Raw genomic sequence first — 22,187 nt, forward strand, 5'->3', positions numbered from 1 at the left:
ATCAAAATACCTATTAGTATTCCAACAGAATTAAAAGGAAGAGATTTATTATAAATCATCCACTAGGTCTGTTCTTGCATACATAATGCAGATCAGGACTATTTCTAGAACCACTGAAAAGTTTGCTCAGTGTTATAATACTGTCAGTAGAGGGAGAAAAGCACACCATAACTTTCCTAACATAGAGTAAAATTCCTGGGATTTGTGGGCCTAACATTTTTTCTTTAATTATCCTTAGACCCCCAGTATTGGTATTATCTGCTCTAGAGCAGCTTTCATTTTTCCATTAGAACACACATTGCTTTCCCATATTTATTCACCATTTATAAAAAAAGCTGTGATTGCAAAAGACAATGTCTAATCGTGCTGATCATTTTCTTTAAGCAATAACATTCATCCAATGCTATTCTCAAGGCCAGGATCTGAAGAACTTGCTTTCAGTAACTTCCACTAAGGGCCTTTTTCCAAGGGTTTTGATTCCTGTGTTGACACCTACATGGGACAGGTAGTGGAATGGAGATCAAAAGATCGTGTAATATGAAGGATATCTCAACTGCCCTCTGCTCTGTTGCTTTGTCAGGTACAGGGTAGCACAGTTTCTTTATAACATTCCCTTCCATTGGCTCGGGAAGTTTAAAACTAGGAAGGAAGTTTGTTTCTTAGTTTTAGGGTTCTGAATGGGACTTAAGGGAATAGAGAAAACCCCTCAGGTCAGAAAGCAAAATGTTGTGGTGATGGAGATAAAACTTACCAGGCATATTTGCTCTCTCTACAAAGCTCCCGTTACAAAGAATGAGATCTGTCTGACCATGTTTTTTCGGGAAAAGGTTTTCCCAGTAATGACTACTGGAAGGATTCTTTATTAAAGAATCTTTCTAAAGTAGTCTGCTCATAGAAAGATGTGAAATTTGAAATTTTCAGCAGTGTATTTCAATGCTTACAGATGGTTCCTCAAAAAAATTCAGAAAGTCTATGTACATATGGCCATTAGGATACACATCTATGTACTGTGTCATTAGGATAAATCTGCCAATACAAAAAAAAAAAAAAAAAAGGCAAAGCAAAACAACAAAATTTAACATTGGCATATATCAATTTACTGGATCAGTTCAGAGTAATTTAATTCAACCCCAATTCTTTTCAGATATTTTGCAAAATTAATACAATATTTTCTTTTGTTTTCAATTCATTTTGAATGCTTGTTTGTTTTGAGCTAACTACTGATATCACTTTCCTTTACGGAAAGTGTTCACTGATGTTCCTGGGGAGTTCTCACCTGAGCACGGGCTGTGGGACCAAGTCCGTAACAAGGATCATCAACCAAGCAGCAAAATCCATCAAAGCAACTATAACTGTATAAATCCATCAGGGCAAATATAACTTGATTAGCCATTTAGAAGAATGGGACTAGATACAATGAAAGAAGACTCAAAATAAAGGTGGTTAAAAACAGGAAAGAACCTTATTATTGTAGATTTCTCCTTTTAATTTCTTGATTGTATTCAAAACCATGACATCTGAAAAATTTTGGCCAGTCTTATAGTTGGTATAGAAAGAAAATCGGAGTAAGGAGGTTTGAGAGTTTCCCCAAATCAGAAAACGCTTTTTTCCTTTTTCTTCTATTGTTTCGGATAGAGAAGTGAAAAGGATATGATAAAGTAAATTAAAAGCCAAAAAAATTTCTTTGAACCAAAATTGTAAACCCAAATTGTAAACTAGCTGTGAATAAAACTTCTGTTGTGCTTAGAAAACCTGGCACACAGGCAGAGTCAGAAAAGGCCTTTCTTTTTTTACATAGAAGTTTCTTCACCTTCCTCTGAAATTCTTGTACCAGGCAGAGTTTCCTTTTTGTTGGTATTAACTGTTTCTTTACTGGTTGGATTTTCTGTATTTTTAGTATCTTTCATCTCTTTGCTGTCTGGTTTGAAACGTTTCATTATTAAAACATAGAGCACTATATATAAGAAACAGCATCCTGCCCGTAGTCCAGCGATAAGTCCAAGATAGATGTTCCTGGGAAAAATAAATAAATAAATAAATAAAACTTGTTTCCATATGTAATGTGCACCAATTCTGAGTGAAGCTTTGCAAGATATCAAATACAATCAGGCAAATGTATTTATTCTTGGTGAGGCATCAGTCCATGTTTTGAGAAATAACAGTCAGAAAGCAAACACTGATGACTGAGTCCCAGCTGGGCCCTGATCTTGTCCTGCATTGCTAGTAGAGATGTTTCCTGTGTTAGTGATGCTCCTTGCCTATGGACCACACTTTAAGACTGAGATAGAGGAACTGTGCAATTGGGACTAAGGATACTAAGGTCCTGGCCACAGCACTTAATGTGACAGGCAGCCTCTGCATCCCTTCTCCAAGTGCATTTTGTGGCCAAATCTCCTAATAGTAAAATCCTATGATAATCTCTCACGGTAAACCCTTGCCTTGTTTTGGTTTTTTTGTTTGTTTGATTGATTGATTGATTGATTTTTGTTTGTTTTTGAGTCCTGGATTTTCTCCCAATTCCAACCCTTTACATTCACACAAAAACCTCCTCAGTTAAAGGACAATTCAACTGGGGAACAGCCTCTTGCCTAGGGAGAGCAGCTGCCTCCAGAAAGTGTGAAGACCTTAACTGGTGCACAACGATGAAGATACAGTGGGTAACAGAGATGACTGAGATGTATGTCAGTAAGTAGAGAAATGAGGATGTGAGGAAGGGTGCCTTCAAATACTACACTTACTCTATGGTGGTTTGGTCTTCCAAAAACACCATTTCCCCCATTGAAATCTCCCCTTCAGTGCACTAGGGCATCATTAAAGGTAGAAATGTTGGCAATGTTAAAGAGTGTGCTGCAATGCTGTATATCCAATCTAATCAAATGTGTGGCTTATATGAGCAGCTAAGACACAGCCAAAAATAGTAGTTCCTTCATTTCTGGACAATTGTCATTGGCAAAAGTCCTTGGTAGACTCACCAAGTATACCTTAGCTGCCAATTTCCCAAACACTTTCAGAAGACTGCAGCTCACCTGAATGCTTTTGTGTCATATACTCGACAAGACCCAGATCCCCCGCAGCTTTTTGTTCCCCACTTCAAGCAGGTCTCATCTATTAAGGCACCAAAATAAATAGGAGCTGGGAGTCCTCCTGCAAAGAACAGTCTTTCTTACATGATCTCAGAAATACAGATGTCAGAATTTAGTCATGGTGAATAAACAACAAAATGAATTTGAGTATAGATTTCTGCTGAAAAAAGTGGGTCAAAACAGCCTAGTGCAGGTTTGAGATAACAAGACTTGTGAATATTTTTTTAGCTAAGTACCAAAAGGGAGTAGAATAGATGAATGATTACAGCTTTGCTATTTTCAATACTAGTTCAGTGGGGGGAAAGCTTCAATACTTGAAATACCTCAACAACTTTTTTATCAGAATTTTAATACTGTTGTTTAAAGAGATAATATAACCCAAACTTCTTTGTCTATCCCTAGTATGGTATTATGTCCCATGATATATTAATAGGAATATCTAATATACCTATTTGGATACTATACAACTGTTTGCAATTAAAACAGTTAGTTCAATGCAAAGGACTCAATTTAAGCACTTCATCAAAACCAAACATATAGAAAGTGTATAACTGTTCTAATAAACCCAGTCATAATGTTTTAGTATAATGAATTAGCTATTTCAGCACTTAGCCAGAATATAGAAATTAAGGGAGAGAGAACAAAATGACTAAAAAGGCTTATCTCTGTGGGAAAAATTTCCAATGGTTAAGGCAAGCTTTACAAGGGGTAGGTCATGCCTGAGGAATGCAATGATCATTTCTTGTAGGACAACACAGAAGGAAAAGAATAGGTAGACTACACATTGGCTGTAACCAAAATGATCACCAATAGGGATCACAGGTATTGAGGACTATCCAGACAAATCCTGTTCAGGTAGCTGACCTGGGACAAGGACATCTTAGCAGCTAGCTTTGGTCTCTCTCTGCTCTTTGCTTTAATTCCAAAGGAAAATGAAATAAAGCAATACCTAGTACTCTACCACCTAGAGTTTCAATTCCCACAGCAAAAGATTTCAAGTCCGGTGAAACAGATCTGAAAAGGAAACAAAAACAATACATTAGTTTGATGTTTTAGGGAACGGTAAACTAAAGTGGCTACACTGGTGACTACACTATGAGCACCTGCACCTGTCCCTTTCCAAGAGTACTGTGGCTTACCTAACACATTTCATCAGGATTTTAATTGAAAACATTCACCAAAGTTCACATGTTGAGCCTCCTTCCTTTGATTTCAGTGGATTAACTTTTCTTGAGCTAAATGAAGACCCTTTAGAAACTACTCTTGAATCTAAGGAGAGCAGGTTTTAAAGATTTTTTAAGAGGATGTATGCAGATAAAACCCACCTGAGCCTCTAACATTTTATGAAGAGACAGCAATCATGAGTTACCTGGTTATAAAAGCACCTTGTTCCTACCAATGGAGACAAGACCTGTGCTCATTAGGCAGATTAGAAGAATTCACAGAAAGAACAGAAGGGAGCACAGAGTTGGCACTAGAGCAGACAGGTTATTTGCTCTGGCCTGTCCATTTCCCAGACTGGAGGTTTTGCTAAATTAATTTATCATATCTTATTTCTAGCATTATTAAAAACTGCTGATTACTTGCACTAGCTGTCTGGCAGCTTTTCCCAGTAAAGTTTACCCAGTCCATAATCCAGGCAAGCAGTAAGAACAGCTACACTAAGAAATACTGCAGAAGAATCAGCAATTTAGGGTAGAAGGTTAGCTAGTGATATGCACTGCCTGCTGAAGGTTGTAATTCACTTGTCAGCACGACCAGAAAGGCAGAAAATATGATCTCTTCTCCTGAGTATAGCATAGCAATGCTGCTTGACAAGCAAGGGAAAAAAAAATATTGCTGACAATATAATTCTGTTTATACCAACTCTAGAAAAAATAAATTATTGAAATCTTCACATATATCCACAGTACAAACAAAATTCTGAGACAACAAAGCTTTCTGGTAAACCTCTTAACAAAGGTGAATGTTTTTTTCTGGAGTAATGTGAAAACTATAGCCACTTTATAAATGAGTTAGCACCATAACCTATTTCAAACTCATTGCTCCGTTAAATCCATCCCTCTTATTGGAATAAAAAAGTAGTGTAAGGATCAGCGTAAGGCCTATACAAAGTATGTCAACAAAGTATGTATTGGACCTTACATGGAAATTATGTGGTGGATAAATGTCCCGTAATCCCTCCAAAAGGAGGTGGATTTTAGAGAATCGGGAAAGATTCGCAAGCCCATTTTGGTTTGATCAGAATGCCATTCCTCAGAACAGGAATGAATGGCAGATATCATACTTTGGTTCTCTTTTCCCCAAGATTTATGATCAAGGTAAGGCAAAGTATTTCACCTAAACATTATCATATATGTAGGAGTGCCTCCTAAGCATAAAATAAATGCACATGTGGCCTGTAATGCTAAAAAATAGGGAAATGTTTTGGTACAGCTTTCTCTTTGGCATTGTCCCAAAACTGCAGAGGAATTGCCAAGTCCATGCCCTTGTCCTTCCACACAGCTGCAATTGTGAAACACCTGAAAGAAGATAAGAAGAGTTTATTTAATCAGAATTCAGCGTATCCACTGTGCTACCTATTAAGAGGTAGGTTTTTCACCCCATGTAACAGGCAGGCTGTTGTTTATGCTGAGAGATCTTTTCTAATCGTCTTTGCAGACTTATGGTTCAAGCTCATTGGTATGCTCCAGTTGCTTTAAGCTTCTCCAGAGACACAAAGCACCGCAATTCAGGTTTTGGCTATGCTAAAGCTAAGACAGAAAGTGCTCTGTGTATGCTGAAGATGGGCCAAAGCTAGAAAATTCAGAAATAAAGTCTGAAGCCATTCTGGTCTACACTGTGCTATGAAGTACATTAAGTTATGAGCATGAAAATACCAACACAGGTACCTATTATTATGTATCTGAATCAGCATTTGGCCATGAAGTGCAAGCACGCTGTGTCATATACATTGAAGCCAGTAACATTTGTAAATATATGCATAAATGTATTTGTAAACTTTATATATTTAAACATTTGCATAACTTAAATATTTGTTTAGATACTGTTTATGACTATAAATATGTCAATGAAAGACTTGGGGCTAAGCTTTATGTATTTTCCCTGTAATGCAAAGCCTTTTCAGATTGAGGTTGTCATATAAGGAAACCTTACTTCAGCCACCTAGTCTTTCTAAGTATTCATCTTCAGCAAGGACTGGGTTAACCCAGTCTACTGCTCACTGAAGCAGACTAGGATCTTTCACATGAATTCATGATCATACTCAACTTTGAGGGTCATAAACTGCAGCAGAAAAGTAGTAGCAATTACAGTAAAATTTGTAAATGACAAAACACTTTCTGGGGGCTTTGAATCTCCATTTTCTAAACCCAGCTGTGGCAATAATAGCAATCCAGTCCCTGATGTGGTCAATGTCTCTGGCAAGCAGTGTTACTGAGTGCTGTCTGTCTCACATCAGGCACAATGAACTGTTTTATGCTGATGATCTGAATCAAACCAGCTAATAAGGCCTAAAGTGAACTAAACATTCCTCACACAAAATGCTCCTTCAACAGTCCTCTTTTATCTGCTGGGCTCCTGACGGTGCTCTTCTGCCCATGGTCTAGCTGAATTCAAGTGACTGATTCTTGCTTAAAGCTTTACAGGAAGTTTAGGCAAAGCTGAGTACATAGGTCAACATTTACTGGTCTTTTAACTGTATTGTTTAGAGGTAGGATTTATGTAAGTCAGCACAACCAGGCTGCCTGAATCCTCTATTAATCTGCTGCTCCAGAGCTACAGAAGGTCAGGAAAGACAGCAATTCCAATGCCATTCATACTGGTTCATGAAACCAACACTTTGAGTTTTAAATAAGTCTGCACAGAAGTTCATACCCGAATTTGCTGGTAAATTGACAAAGAAAAAGGCCTTCTGAAACAGACCACTCTAAGCTGTGTTGGACCTATGTGTAAGAGATCTACTGAGAAACTTCAAAGGAAATATAGTCACTTTACTGAGAAGAAAATCATTTGAGTTAAATTTCAAAATATTAAAATAAAAGCACCCTGAATTCACTCAGTTTCTACTTGATGGTTAAAAGGTAAAAAATGGACATCTGTCTCCATGGAATTTCTTAATCAAAAACCCAAAACAGAATGATTAGAATGCCAAAATGAACAGATTGAGAAATCCAGCAGTATGAATAAACCTCTGTCCACCCAAACATTTACCATATCCTTTCCAACTCCAGTTGATGATTTACACCCTGCAAAGCAGGCAGTTGTGTAAGTGATTCCATTGTCCCCACATACAGGATCCCATTGATTCGTCTTGCACCTGCAGTCAGCATTACAACTGGCTATGAAGCTGTTTTGGGGTGAGGAGATTTTTGATCTGCAGGAAAAAGTCAGGAAGGAACAAAAGAATTATGTAGTTGAATTATAACTTCAGGCAAAATATGTGAGAGGAAGTAGGAAAAAATGAGAAAGTGAAGGAACCCTTGTGGGCAGATATCTGCAAGCATCCAAAAGTGCCCAATAGGCCATGAAGTTGTTTTATGAAGACTAAGCTATTGTCAGCTAAATCAATGTTCTCTTGAGAGCTCATCTCATCATGTATTAAGTTTTATGCACTGTTGCTAAAAAAGAAGGCATCCTTGGCTTTTTAAAGGGTAGTGGAACACAAATAAACACAAAGTGGAAGAAAGTATTTGAAAATTCAGTCCAAGAAAAAGAAAAGGAAACACAAATCTCTATCTCCTCCAGACTAGCCATGATCTCCCCTACCAGTGGAGCCTGGCATGTTGGAGGCAGTGATAGAATGCTTCTCACAAAATTACAGCAGCAAGGTGTTCCTGACATTTGTTTACTGGATCAGAGCAGATTAGTAGCAATGACAGTCAAGCATGTCAAGGAGGAAGTGCTGTTTCCACCTCAGCTCTGACCATCTGAAGCAGTAGAACCACCAGACCTTGGCCAGGCTTGAGTTATTTCTTATCAGATCCAATTTCTTATGGTACATTATCACGAGCTTTTATCACTTTCATTTTTATTAACATTTCTCTAAAAAACATGTAACTGACAGCCAAAGCGCTAAGTAAAAGGGTAGCAATGAGAGTTGAGAACCAAAGAAGTGGCCAATGGTTCTCTTGGCATGGCAGCAGGGCTCAGCTTTCAAGGAGGTGTGAAGAACCCACAATCCACAAATCACCCAAGCTTTAAGGTGACCTGGATAAACAGATTTAAAAAAAAAAAAAAAAAAAAGACCTGAATTCACAAATCAAAGAAAAAGTATTGAAAATTTTCCTCTTCTCCATTCCAACCACTCAATCAAAACCAAACCTCATGGGGGGCTACATTCCTCCTAAATTTTTTTGAATGTAAAATGCTGTCCTTTTTGCTTTTTTGTTGTAATATGTCTGATCTTCAAACCATAAATCAGTAAACTGGTGAAATAGCATGTGATTCACTTGAACACAAAAGTCTGATCACATGAAAATTTACCAGGCACTCTTAACTGTCACGGGCTGAAAAAACTGTAATTGCTCTTTCAGTATTTGCTATCTGATATTTCTGGCTTATTGCTTAGTTATGTCTACAGTATCTGATGTTTCACTTTGCCACAGTAATCACCACTGGCCAAGCCTGATATCTTTTGCTTAAGTGATCTCAAAGCTGAACTTGGTTTCAGGTTTGCCAAGATACCTAGATATGTCCTTGAAGATATGCACAGTTTCTCGAAACACAGGTGTGAGTTTCTGTCTGAATGGAAAATCCACAAGTCCTGTTGGATTCAGCTTAGTCCTTTAAAATCCCTTTAAATTTGTCAGACTAGATAGTGCTAAATTTGCACAGTAGACAAAATGTTCTCAAGAAAGTATGGGTTGGTCCTGGTGAGGGAGGGGAAATTTCCAACTAGGCAGTGCATGTTCCTTGCTTAACCTAATTTCTACTTTTCCAGGGGAAAAAACAGACCTGTATAGGTAGGTAGACAGCTCCAGATAACAAGGGAGGTTGGTAACTACCAGTGCAGGCTGATAACTGCTGAGCTAGAGCATAGTCCCTTCTAGATGTAAAGCCATTGGGGGTGCTACAAGGAAGCCACCTTCAACATGTTTTGCATCTCCCAGTCCTTCTAGGGGCAGCAGGAGGCCAGCTTTAAATTAAATCTTTGAGTAAAAAACATTTCAGTTGCCTGAGATCAATTTCATATTCGTTAGTAACTTGCCAGCATACAAAGGCACACTACCAATAATCAGCAATAAACTTTTTCCAAAAAGAAACACCCAGTTTAACTGAAAGCTGAAAGACAAAGTCATAGTGATTTTTCACATCCTCAACACTAAGTATCATTTGAGCCTGTCAAGTCTATTTTGACTCCTAGGATCCACTTGTGTGTATTGTTAGTAAGGGAGAGATTAAATGATATAGTAACAGTAGTTTTATCAAGCTGAAACAGTACTGACTGACATTTGCAGATAAACTTGCTACTCTTGGGTTTCAAAAACATCTTTTAAGCATACAAATAGAGATGTATCTTTTACACAGAAAGCTACAGTAATATGCTCAACAGAGAGGCTCTGTTTCAGAAGTCATCCAAATCTAGTTTCAAATGTTTTCTAAATTGAAAGGTTTTTAGTGCAGATGAGAATGAGAATGAAAGAATTCAAGTGCATGCAAAATATCCAAAACAAGAGAGGAAAAAATGATGGAAAGAAGAACAACCAGCACAAGCTCAAAGGAGTACCTACCCAGAGAACGGCACTGTCAATCCAGCCACTTGGAGCACCTCACAGCTGCATGTGAAGTACAAGAGATTTAACAGAAAGGCTAGTATAAAGGTGATGGATGCAAACTTTGCCATTCCAGTTACTTGCAGCTTGAATTTCTTAATCAGAAATCCCCCTAGAAACATCCCCAAGATTGTGATAGGTAAAAGTATCACACCTGCAAATAAAAGAACACAGAAATATGTTAACTGCTGTCACTTAGATCCTTTTTAGAGTAAATATCTGATATTAAGAGTTTCAAAAACAAATAAGCAGATTCTGACCTTTTTCCCAGAATGGTCCTTTGAGGTTCTACATTTTTTTTCTTACTTTTGACTAATTTTTATTATCTCTTAAATTTTTCCTCCCCTTTTTATAGTTTAAAAAAACTTAAATAGAGTTGAACAGATTTATTTGAAATCTAAAACTTTTTGATTTATATATAGTTATCTGTTGTTTATATCTGTTTATTGATTATAAAAAATGTATTTGTAAATCAAAACTGAAGAATATTTGAACCAAACTGTTATTCTAGAAAGGAAAATCAGACATTCATTTGGATGGTTTTGAAATTAAACAATCATAATTCTTATAGTTGCTGCTTAATTGTAATTTATGTGGGATTTGTTTTCATGAACACTGACACAAATTCACGAATCTCGAATGCATTCTTTGGGAGAAACTTCAACTGAAAAAAAAATCATCCTGTTATAGTAATCCACTAGCTGGCATTAAGAATACCATGAAAATTAAAAATAGTATCCACTTTCCAAGCACGGTAGGATCCTGATAAACCTCCATGCAGCTTTTCTTTAACCCAAAAGAGGGCAAAACAAAGAAAACCTTCCTTCTTGATCTTAGAGAAAAAATACAGATACCTACCAATTAGAAAGATGGCTCTTGCCACTGACACATTGAATTGCTGCTCCATAAACTTGGTCTCATAGGTTATCAAGCCAACAAGTGAATTATATTGCAAAATAGTGAGGAGCACATACACCAGGAAAATTGGGTTTCCAAACAGCTTCTTCAAAGTTGGTAGGAAATCTGCAATGGAGAGGTATATGCTGTATACCCTGCTAAACACAGAGAAGAATTGTTTTGGCATCTATGAGCTAATAAACTCAACCTTGATTTAATCAATAGTAGGATATAAATTTGTGCCTATCAAAATATATGCTAGCTAAAATGAGAATTTCCCCACTGCCAAGACCTGATTTACAGAGTTACTGCTTCATGAAGCAGCAATGCTGAACAGTATAGGGTATGCTGGAATGGGACATCGGAAATCCCAGTTTATCCCGTTTGTGACTATTTATCAAAGGCTACAACACGGCCTTCAACACTGATCATCAATGCCCAAACAGGAGAGTGTGAGGCCAATCAGGCCTCAAGATTAAGATTCTTTATTATACACTAATAAAATATTTTGCTGGCTAAAGCAGTAGCCTTTGCAAACCTTATGAGAGCTGCATGCAAGGCAGGAAACTTTGCTGGGACAGAGTATCTAAATCCATAAAACTGCATGTGCAAACATATGAATTAAACTCTTGTGGGAGTGAGTCCAGCACTGTGTACTTGTTTCTAATCTTAATTATACTAAGTTAGTTTATCAAATTCTGAGTAACTGAGTTATAGAAACCATGCACTCAGTGAAACTCCCCCATCTGCCAAGGAAGAACTTAGCCCTATGTAGCCCCATGTTTCCATCCCAAATGTTGGTGTCACTTAAAGAGAAACCTGGACAACCTGGGACTAGGATGTTTTGTACCCTCCTTCTTCTTAAGGTTATAGCTGTAATACATCAAGTGACTACTACTGTGTTGAACTGGTAAGTGCTCAGAGCAAAAGCATGAGCTTTTTCCAGTCGTCTCACTGCAGCACACTCTCAGCACTCAAAGTTAATTTACAGTTAAAAGAGAGCACTTTTGACCATCATATGCACTGCAGCAAGATACATTTTGCTGCACACTGCACAAACCCACTCTCATTTCAGAGTGGATCCCTTGGTGAGAATTCACATGCAAAAGTTAGGCTGTAATCTTTCACCTTTTACTGCCTCAGAGAACTTTAACTGTGGCTGTACTGGGGGATCTATTTTACAATGCTCTCCCTGAAAAGCCATAGACAAATGACTAATCTTCTGATTTTCGTCTTCTCCTTCTTTTGGCAAGGAGTAAGGCAGGAACCAGAAAGGCAAAGAAGCTATGAAGCTGACTGCTCCACATATCAATAATCCAAGCCACCAGGCACCAACCCAACGAGTGTCCTTAGGATTTATGCTGATGGCATCTATAAAATACAGAGAGATAGGAAAAGAGATTAAATACAACATAGAATAATTAAACTTTAATTTAAACTTTGATTTGTAAGAGCTAAACAGCAGGAAGAAGTACATTTATATTTCATGTGTTGACTTCAAAGGCAGCTTGTATTAAATCATTCCCATGAAGTCAATAATAAGTTCCAGTGTCTCCATCTAGACCCATGGTGACATTTCCTACTGCAGACTGGACTTTCAACAATTTCTATGGGAATGGGTGACAGCAAGAGAGCCCTTATTCACCAAAAGAAGAAATTTCCTTTCCCAATTTCTGACTGAAAAATTCTGACTGATCCTCCTTTCTCCTCCTGAGAACTCCAACCCCCAAACCAACAGGGTATTAGAATTTAGTATTTGGTATTTAGTATTTAGAATTCCAACCCCAAACACAACAGGTTTGTCCTTGTATTTTCTCAAATTTTCTTGGGACAAGAGACATATAAAGTGTATTCAATAATGACATAGTGTTTCATACAGATCTTTGTTCCACCTTCATCTAGAGAAGCTCATTTTTGCCAAAGGGGTGGCCTTTCAGTTTTTCATTTATTCTTAGCTACTAAGCAAAGGTGTAATAAGGGCAGTTCCAGTCACACTGCAGCACTGGAGATGTAAATCAAACAGCAATAACATGTTAGCAAAAATCTTTAGAGATATACTTTTTTTGGACTAGTAACCTGGATATGCACTGTTAGTATGCTGGCTCCTATTTTGCAGCCCTCTGAGCTAGATCATGCTAGGTCACTGAGAATCACATATCACAGAATGGTTAAGGTCGGAAGGAACATCTAGAGATCATCTAGTCCAGTATCCCTGCTCAAGCAGGGATCCCTATTGCATGAGGCACAAGGTGGCATCCAGGAGGATTTCGAAGATCTCCAGAATAGGAGACTGCACAACCTCCCTGGGCAGCCTGTTCCAGGGCTCTGGCACCCTCACAGGAAAGAAATTCTTCCTCACATGGAGATGGAACTTCCTGTATTTCAACTTATACCCGTTACCCCTTGTCCTGTCACCGGCCAGCACTGAGAAGGGTTTGGCCCTATCCTCCCTACATTCTCCCCTCAGGTCCTTATCTATATTGATTAGATCTCCTCTCAGTTTTCTCTTCTCTAGGCTAAACAGGCCTAGCTCATTTAGTCTTTCCTCATAAGATAGATGTTCCTGTCCCTCAATCATCTTTGTCACTCAACGCTGGACCCTCTCTAGAAGCTCCACGTCCCTCATATACTGGGGAGCCCAGAACTGCACCCAATACTCCAGGTGCAGCCTCATCAGAGCTGAGCAGAGGGGCAGGATCCCCTCCCTTGATCTGCTAGCAACACTCCTCCTGATGCAGCCAGGATCCCATTGGCCTTCTTGGCCACGAGGGCACTGCTGGATCATGGTTAACTTGGTGTCAACCAGGACTCCCAGATTCCTTTCTGCTGAGCTGCTTTTCAGCAGGTCAACCCCTAATATGTACTAGTGATCTTGAAGGACTTTTCGAATCCTAATGACTTTATGATTCTACGATCATGACCCCACAGCCTCTTACCAATATCCACAATGCCAATATCAACCCACAGGTTGGCACAGAAAGATCCCAGCAGGAAGCCCAGGGTTGGCCCAAACATCCCTGCAGATCTTACCACGCCTGTAGCAAGAAGGAGACATCACAAACAAGTGAGTAAGACACTCTATGGACAAGCATTCTGCCTTCTGAGGAGGGGGAGATGAAAACAAACAAGCACAGACTACCTGAGAATGTCTAAGATTAAGTCTTTTAGAGCGAAGAAAAAAAAATTGTAAGTCTCCAGACCACTAGTTTCAATGTGAAGTGTGTTCCTGGGTCGCAGAATAAATGAGGACAGAGAATTTATACTGCAGTAATTTTTACCTGCCTCTTCCTCCTGAGGAATTCTCTCCTCAGATTTCTGTAGTTCAGCTTCTGACAGTTGACTAAAGAACATACTATTGCAGGTTCAGTGAAGGAATTGTAATTATATTTATAACTTACATGGTGTTCTGTGATTTTAAAATGCAGAACTTTTCCCTGTACTGTATTTTCAGGTCTGTAACTTAAAAAACATTAGTTCAATTGGCAGTGTACATACAAGAGGACATGTTTTTGAAGTTTAGAGTCACATGTAAATGACAGAGGCAATAACAGTGAACCTTCAGAATATTTTCATTGAGCAAAAAGGAAATATAAATCTGGCTGTACTCAAATAAAGTACCATAGACAGAACCTTTCTTGGTTCATTGAGCAAACTATTTAATGGATGCATTAATATGCACTTATGTACACACTGTGTTGTTATACTGTGGAGATATTTCACTCATTAGTTTTGCAAACTCATTGCTGAATACAGTGATTGCTCAACTAATGATCAAAGACTTCTAAAACAACTTCTTACCATGTAATTTAATCGTATGAGTTTTCCTCTCTGCTTCATTATCTCAATGGCGTATTGCTTTCATTCAGACTCTTACTTAAATTGTTTGGAAAATCTAGCCTTCTAGATATATACTGACGATAAAACATTTGGCCTGTGTGAAGTCAGGATTTTGACATTGAAAACCAGGAATTAGCTCTTTCTGTTTATCAATTAATCTCAAGCAGCTAGTACTGCTCTGCACTACAAAAGCCTGTCTCCAAACTTCAGATATTCAGTATCAAATTTCTAAAATACACAGGTGAAAAAAACAGCACGCCAGTATCAGCAGATCAGTATTTTATAACTTATCTGTTTAAGATGACATAAACTTAGAAGGACAGGTGCAATAATTTTCAACATTTGTAAAGTTCTTACATTTCACATGTGCATAGATTTGAAAGAACAACTGATATAATAAGTTTCCCCTATATTATGATAAAATCCACTAAGTTCACAATGATATTTTCCTACTATAATTTTGTATTTATCCTTTGCAATTAAAAAACAGCCTGAACTGTAAACAGTAAATCATACAAACATATCAATTATTCAGCTGCTGCAAATTAGCATACCTTGACCTAGCCCATGTATTGACAAGTAACCAAGGCATAAAACCGGTTTTAAAATTTGCAACATACATTGGCTTCAGACTTGTTTTTATTAAACCACTGCTTTCAATAGATACAGGATTATACATTAGCATTCAACCTTGTGATGTAATTTAATTCATTCACAGGCTCATGAAACCAAAGGAAGTTGAGTACATGTTATTAAATAATTTTAATTGCCTGTTTTTCAACTTCTAGAATATTAAAACTGATTGCAACTGATGTCAGTATTAACTTCAATTACGCTCAGAAACTGATTTAAAAAAAAATAAAAAAGGCCATCAAAAGCTTATAGTATGAGCCAGATCTTCAGAGATACTCTGGCAACATTTGTAGAGGCACCTAAGCAGGAGTTAGATATCTGAATACTATGAAATACCTAAGCTAGGTGATTAGTATGGAATACTCGTTATAAAAATGAGTTTTAAGTTTATAAATTATAAAAAATAGCAATCAGTTTTAGCCTTTCAAACTTTTACTCTAGCAGATATTAAAATCTTTTAATTGAATATAGATCTGAAAAAAAATCTTTTCAGAAAGTCAAAATGAAACATCTGGATATTCAAAAAAAAAAGTTTCAGTTGTATGACTCAAATTTTCATTCAGATGAAACTATACTATTCTTTCTCTCCTTCTACTTTATACTTTTGATCTCCTTCCTCCAGTAGCTCCCAAAACATCACAATCCTCTCTGTACATAGTATCTCCTTTTTCTTCAAGCTAGAGATTTCCTCATCACCAAATGAAGGCATTTGCAATGATCTTACCTCGCAGCCTTGATCACCAAATGTTTCTTGAAATTAGTACAGTGTCTGACTCTCTCTATGACCAGTCAGCTTCACCAATTTTATTTTCTGTACCATTTTCAAGAATCCTGAGTCACACAGAGACTTCAGAGTATAAAATCAAATTTGCAAAAATGTATTAGCTTGGATGTAAAGACTTTCTGTCTTGGGCAATAGGATATGCTGCCTCAGAACAACAACAACAACAAAATCCCAATTAGAAGTGATTTGTTACAACATCCTAGCATGGGCTTGGTTTGTTGACTATTGTCAACAAACATTGTCAACAAATGTTTGGCTATTGACATTAAAAAGCTTTCATCAGTAAGTTTGCTGCCTGTAAAATTAAAAACATCATATAAAAGTTGCTGAAACACGTTTACTGTAATTAATGATAACTCTGGTATTTATGGATAAGTGATTAGGAAGGATTTAATCTCGAAGCTGTGTAATGAAGGTGATATTCTAACTCCAGATAATGAATAACAAACACATGTGGAGAAATAAGTATCTGACCCTGTTTCTTTTCATCAGAGAGGGAACTGGCACATGTTGCAGAAGCCAAATGGAGAAAGCAAGTGGGAAAATCCCTCAAACATAAAGCTGAGATCTCTTTAGCATTCCTTATTCTTCTCTGCAGTATGAGAAAGTCCCAAAATAGAGTAGATAAACTTTTTTGCTTGGCTACACAAATGTTGGACAAAATGGCAAACATCACCCTTTTGGATATTACCTATGTAAAATGCTGAGTTTTCTTCTTTAGAAAAATCATCAATGTATGAAACCCCCAGTGGCATAACTGGTGCTTCCCCAATTCCACGTAAAAGGTTTCCCATCAACACAAAGAGCCACAGATAGGAACTTGATGTTTTCTCACATCCTGCAGGCCATAAATATTAACATTTTTGTAAACATAGTTCTGAAAATATTTTTTTGCAACATAAAAATAAGATAACATAAAATACTTATGTGCAACCCTATTATGGGCTTGTAAATATCAGCGTTTCTGTTAGGGGTTTCACTATTACTAAAGAAAAGAGTATACAAAATAAGGATAAGCCAAAGACAGGATTCCAGTATCAAATTTCGTGCTTACCTGAATGTTTCACTTCTTCTCTTGGTGTTTCTGTAACAACTAAAACTGGATGGTCCACAGGCAGTGCTGGGGAGCAAGCTGATAAACTTGTAGAAGAGTTGTCCACAGTAACGGTTATCCTTTCATAATTATAACTGGAAAACAACTGGGTAAAATACGACTGACATAGGAAAATTTCTATTCTCTGCAAGAACTGAATATGAACCTTGTGCTCATGGGATTTTTCAAATTGCTGTGGTCATTCTAACACTAATATTTTCTTTAGTTAAAGGGTCAAAAAGCTGTTTTGGGTTTAAGGGAGCACTCTTATGAATTAAGGACAGAGGTCCTCCACCATCTATGTACGTACAATTTTCCATACTAGCAACTTTTCTTACCTACATGACAGACATGTAATATCAAAATAAAATAACTGTATTTAAGATCAGCTATCTCAGAATCTAATGGTAATCTACATATATCTATAAAGAGAGTTAACACAGCCTATAAACCCTTGTCCCAAGTAGGCTGCATTTAGACAGCCATATACTACTGTGAGTTTGCTGAGTAACCTGTAGCATGTTTGGGTACAACTACACTACACTGGCCTGAATGGAGAGGAAATCTTCCCTCTGACGTTGCTATCAAGTGATAGCATTTAATATTATGATAGACAACAGTGAGACTCCCATGCCTATTGGGTTTTGGAAAATGTTCATTATTCAGTTGTGGGTTTGGGATAAATCAGAGATTTTTTCCTAGCTCTGTCCCCTGCAGCACAAGCTCCCTACTATTTCACAGGCAGAGCTGTGGCTGTAACCACTTTCTGTACCACAGTCCCCAGACATAACTCTTTATATGATTTATTTATGCAAGTCTTGGAGCTAAGGAAGATGTACAGATACTTCTGATTTCTGAAAGACATCAGCTACTGTTCAGTAAGTCTGATGAAGAACTCAAGAGGCAAGGACTGCTTCCGACAGCTATGTAGGCACTTAGCTTAGATCCTATGAGTTTTTTAGATATTCAAGTCTCCCAGCTAGTCCAGTGGGAGGTAGGTACACACCTCCACAATTTTAAAGAGCTCAGCATAAAAGAGAATCCTTCCCATAATATCTCATTAGAGTTTAAGTATTTAAAAAAAGAGCACATTTAAAAAACATCTGTGTTTGCATTTATCTGTCAGGCGAAAAATTCAATTCAACTTAGGCGTAATTAAGAATAACCTTCTGTAGCCATACAAATACCCTGGACTTCACATTTCTCTCTTACCTACCTAGTTGAAAGAGCTGTGCTTTCAGAAAGGAAATCAAAAAGTCAATATTAACAAAATCCATTTACCAACACCTTCCAGTTATCTGGAATAAACTACTATCATCAAAGTTTTGACTGAGATGTAGGATTTAAAAAAAAAAAAAAAAGTCACACGATCAAGTTCAATTAAGGCACAGTTTGAAAACTGTCCATATTTACCGTCCCATTAGGAATTGAGGCATCACTGATAAAAATGCTCCAAGTGACATAATGAGACATCCAACAGCAATTAATTTTGGTCGATGGACTTTTGGCCCAAGGTAACTCACCAATAGCATTACCATTAGGTTACCTGCACCATCAGAAAAAGATATCAGTAAGATTACAAAGGAAAACATGTTTGGGGGGAATAATGTCTTAAGAAGGGGTAGTTTTCTATACTCATGGGAAGTAGACATACCTATCTCAAAGCTACCATCAATGATGCCAACAATTGATGAGGAAATTTCAAATCTCCTTTCAATTTGACTGGACATACTCTTCATATAACTTCCAGAAAATCCTTTGGCAAAAAAGGAAAAAGCTAGAGCTCCAAGAAATATCTGAAGAGAGAAAATATTTGAGTTTGCAGAAAAATAAATTTTTCTTTATGATTGGAAGGCTCAGCAACCTACTCAAGGAATACAAGAATCAGATCTTTTGTTTTCTAATTCTGCATAAAGAGCTTAAGAGGTTCTTTTCACTGTTTTTACTTAAAGAGCAGGTGGTACTTGCTTTGCATTTGGTGGCCTGCAAAGCCTTTTATTTTACAATGAAGAAAGTTCATTGATTGAGACATAGATTCTGCATGGCTTCTATCTCTCTACCACATATTCTTTTAGCTGTTTACTTTCTTAGAGAAAACTTGTTGCACGCAGTTGTCTCTTATAGGTAGTATTACTATGGCATGTTCTTTCTACTCTTACTTTTTCTCTTTTAAAAATACGGATAAAAATATGTAGCTGCTTTAGCAATTATTACACATAGGATTATACCACATCTGTAATGCATTCATTAGCAAAACATGGCACCATCTTCTAACCACTAGATTAATCTATTAAGTTTGAGGTGCTTGGAATCAAAAGCTAAAACATTGTTTCCAATATATGTAGCATAAATTATTACCATTCAAAATTAACTACATTTTTATAGAACTTCAAATTACATTTTTCAATTTTCCAAAGAAAATATGTGCCGAGGGCTACTGTCCATACCTTTAACTTTGAGCAATTATGGCACACGTGCTTGGCAAGAACTTTTCTGCCATTGTTGTCCGTGAATGGTGGCTTGTCTTTAAGTTGGCCAGCAGTGATTCTCCCATCCATGGTTTTCCTCCTTTAAATTGATATGTAGACCTTCCTATTGGAAAATATGACCATGAGTCGCTATTACTCACATAGCAATAAAAGCTTCTTCAACATTTTTCAGGCATGTTAGACAGTGAGTCTCTAGATGAAGCACAAAGTAAAGGTTTATTTTTCCTCAGAGGAGATCTTGAGTAGTGCTCAAAATGCCATTATTACTATTTAAGGGTTCCTGCACCTGCTTTGGGAAATCTGCTTTTTAGGAGACTTGAGGATCTTGATTGTGTAGAAAGGAAGTTGGAGAGGTTTCTCACAGTATCAGTATGAAGAAAGGAAGTCCTGAGCAGCTGGAGCCTAAGAGAGCATTACAGAGAACTATCTCCACTGTGATTTAACTAATTCCTATGTTCTTCCTTAGGCACCTGCTTCTGGTCACTATTTCAAGCTAAATGACATTTTGGTCTTACTCAGCAAGGCTACAGATATTGTGTAATATTCACAAAGATTTGTACTGACTTCATAATCTATGAATTTGTAGTAATGCTGAACACTGTAAAATTCTGGCAGTGCTCCTATGAAAAACAAGTATTTTTTGGATAAATGTTCATAGAATCAGCCCCAAAATTATGACAGAGGAGAAAAAAGGAAAGCAAGGAAAATAGTAAAGAGAAGATGGAAAAAATTTAAAGAGGATAAAATAAAGAGGATGGATATAGTAATGAGGATAAAATTTAAAAGAAACAATGGCTATCTTCAAGGCATATGGGCCATAAGTTTCTGAAAAAAATAGTAATTGTAGCTATTTTAATGAGAGAGCAAAAAAAAAATTCTTATTAAAATTTAACTCTGATACAAGGAGTTGTCTTAGCTATGTGAGTAGCTGTAGGTTAGGCTGATTAGGGAAACCCTGCTAATAGGGAGGATCTAAAGTGAAAACAAGTTAAGAAAACCTATTGCCAAGCTCCTCTGTCAGAAAAAAAAAATGGTTGTAGAAGTATTGAAATCAATGAATTTGCTCTAACATGCCCTGCCATAAATATTGACCTGCAACATTTTCTGCCCATTGATATCTCAGATATTCCAGTTTGTAGAAGTGCTAAATTCCTCTGGGAACTTATCAAAGTCCTCGTCCTGCAGGCCTTGGAGGCCAGATGGGCTCTGAGTTCGAGCTCTATCTTGAGGTATCATGAGAGCTTTTAGACGCCGGAGCTGCGGGGCTCCTGCAACGTCACCAGCTAACATGCAAGGATCTCTCTGTTCCCGTGGATTGCTCTGTTCTGCCAGGCAAGGCAGTCACGTCCGCCCACCCTCAGCAAGGTCAAGGCTCTCTTATCCAACCAAAGCCCAAATTTAGTTGCTCTTGAAGACTGTGAATAGGTGTTAATGCCTAATAAAGTGATATAAAACCTCATAAGCACTCACTTCAATTTTATCATTTTTTGTTACAAATCCTACTCCAGGAAGACCCTCCAAATGTAACTAGGAAAGGCGAGTATATATATATATATATATATAAATATATATTACACAGTACCCCACATCATATGAAGTTTCTAAAAAGATCTAACATTCCCTAGGCCATTTTTAACAGCTCTCAACTCAAAAAAGATTGAAAATAACAGTCTTACATAATTAAGGTATCATGCATTCAAACTTACCCCAATCTTTACAAGATGTTACCGGAAAGACAGAGTTCTCTAAAGCAAATACATCCTTTATTGATTTGTATTTTGATGATGATTAACTTTGCAAAATATCTGACTCTGATAAATAAACAGTATTTAAATCAGTGATGTGGTTTTCTTTTTCACAATTAATTTTATGCTGCCAGCCTAATAGTGTACCTTAAACATAAAGAGAATACAGAACTATATTAAGTCACTTTTTACTCTGCCTAGTGAAATAACAATATTTTCTATGACAACTGTATAAAAACCTGGACTTTGGTAAACCAGTTAATCATTGATATCAGCAGTATTTACAATTAAAATGAATCAGGAAAAAAAAAAAAAGAAAAAACAACATAAGATTAAACTAATAGCAATTAAAAAAAAATAATGAGAATAAATAACTGCAGTACAGAAGGATAAAATGCTCCACGACTGTCCACAGTGCTTAGCCTTTAATAAAAAAATTGAATTGCGGAATTGTGTTTTTGAACTTAGATCATCTCTTCCAGGTTTAGTGACACTGCAATGTTCACAGACCCCATTCCGTCCCGCACTAGCATGCAGCCATTACACAAACATGCAAACAAGAGGAAAGAAATGGCAAAAGAAAGGGAGAGAGAGATGGAGAGCTGGGGAGAGACAGAGAGATTTGGAGACAGAGACAACTTACTTTGTGTCACTTCTGTGTCAGGCTGTTGCTTTCCTGTGCCCAAGGGCTTGCAGGCTTGGAGCCAGAGCAACGTCACGGCACAAGTGCAGCCTACTCAAAGTAGAGCACTGAGCACTCCACCACTTTTTTTCAGATTCTAGATTTCCTTCTTACAGTGATTGCAAAACTTTCCCACAGTCAGTGATACAAAAGCTTTGCAAAGGAAGGCAG

The 22,187-nt window shown here is 37.3% G+C and overlaps 1 protein-coding gene across 6 annotated transcripts; it reads right to left on the bottom strand.

Moving 5' to 3' along the window:
- Positions 1-902: 902 nt before the first annotated feature.
- LOC112944172 (solute carrier organic anion transporter family member 1C1-like) lies at positions 903-22,175 on the bottom strand. 6 transcript variants are annotated; one of them, XM_026035556.1, is made up of 16 exons: positions 21,978-22,175; positions 21,296-21,400; positions 19,548-19,692; positions 18,755-18,896; positions 18,514-18,646; positions 17,062-17,195; positions 16,699-16,845; positions 13,690-13,788; positions 11,882-12,124; positions 10,715-10,879; positions 9,815-10,010; positions 7,296-7,458; positions 5,424-5,605; positions 4,033-4,097; positions 3,027-3,144; positions 903-2,013 (listed from the first exon to the last, which is right to left on the bottom strand). In XM_026035556.1, exons 3-16 carry the CDS (start codon positions 19,656-19,658, stop codon positions 1,791-1,793), a joined length of 2,121 nt encoding a protein of 706 aa, XP_025891341.1. In that variant the 5' UTR covers positions 19,659-19,692; positions 21,296-21,400; positions 21,978-22,175; the 3' UTR covers positions 903-1,790. The 6 variants fall into 6 exon arrangements, with proteins under 6 accessions (XP_025891341.1, XP_025891339.1, XP_025891340.1 ...); XM_026035554.1 differs by having other exon boundaries at positions 21,296-21,481; XM_026035555.1 differs by having other exon boundaries at positions 21,296-21,505.
- Positions 22,176-22,187: the final 12 nt, after the last annotated feature.

This window comes from Nothoprocta perdicaria, unplaced genomic scaffold (assembly GCF_003342845.1).
Source record: "Nothoprocta perdicaria isolate Ctin4 unplaced genomic scaffold, notPer1 scaffold_161, whole genome shotgun sequence".
In the NCBI taxonomy this organism is placed as follows: Eukaryota; Metazoa; Chordata; class Aves; order Tinamiformes; family Tinamidae; genus Nothoprocta; species Nothoprocta perdicaria.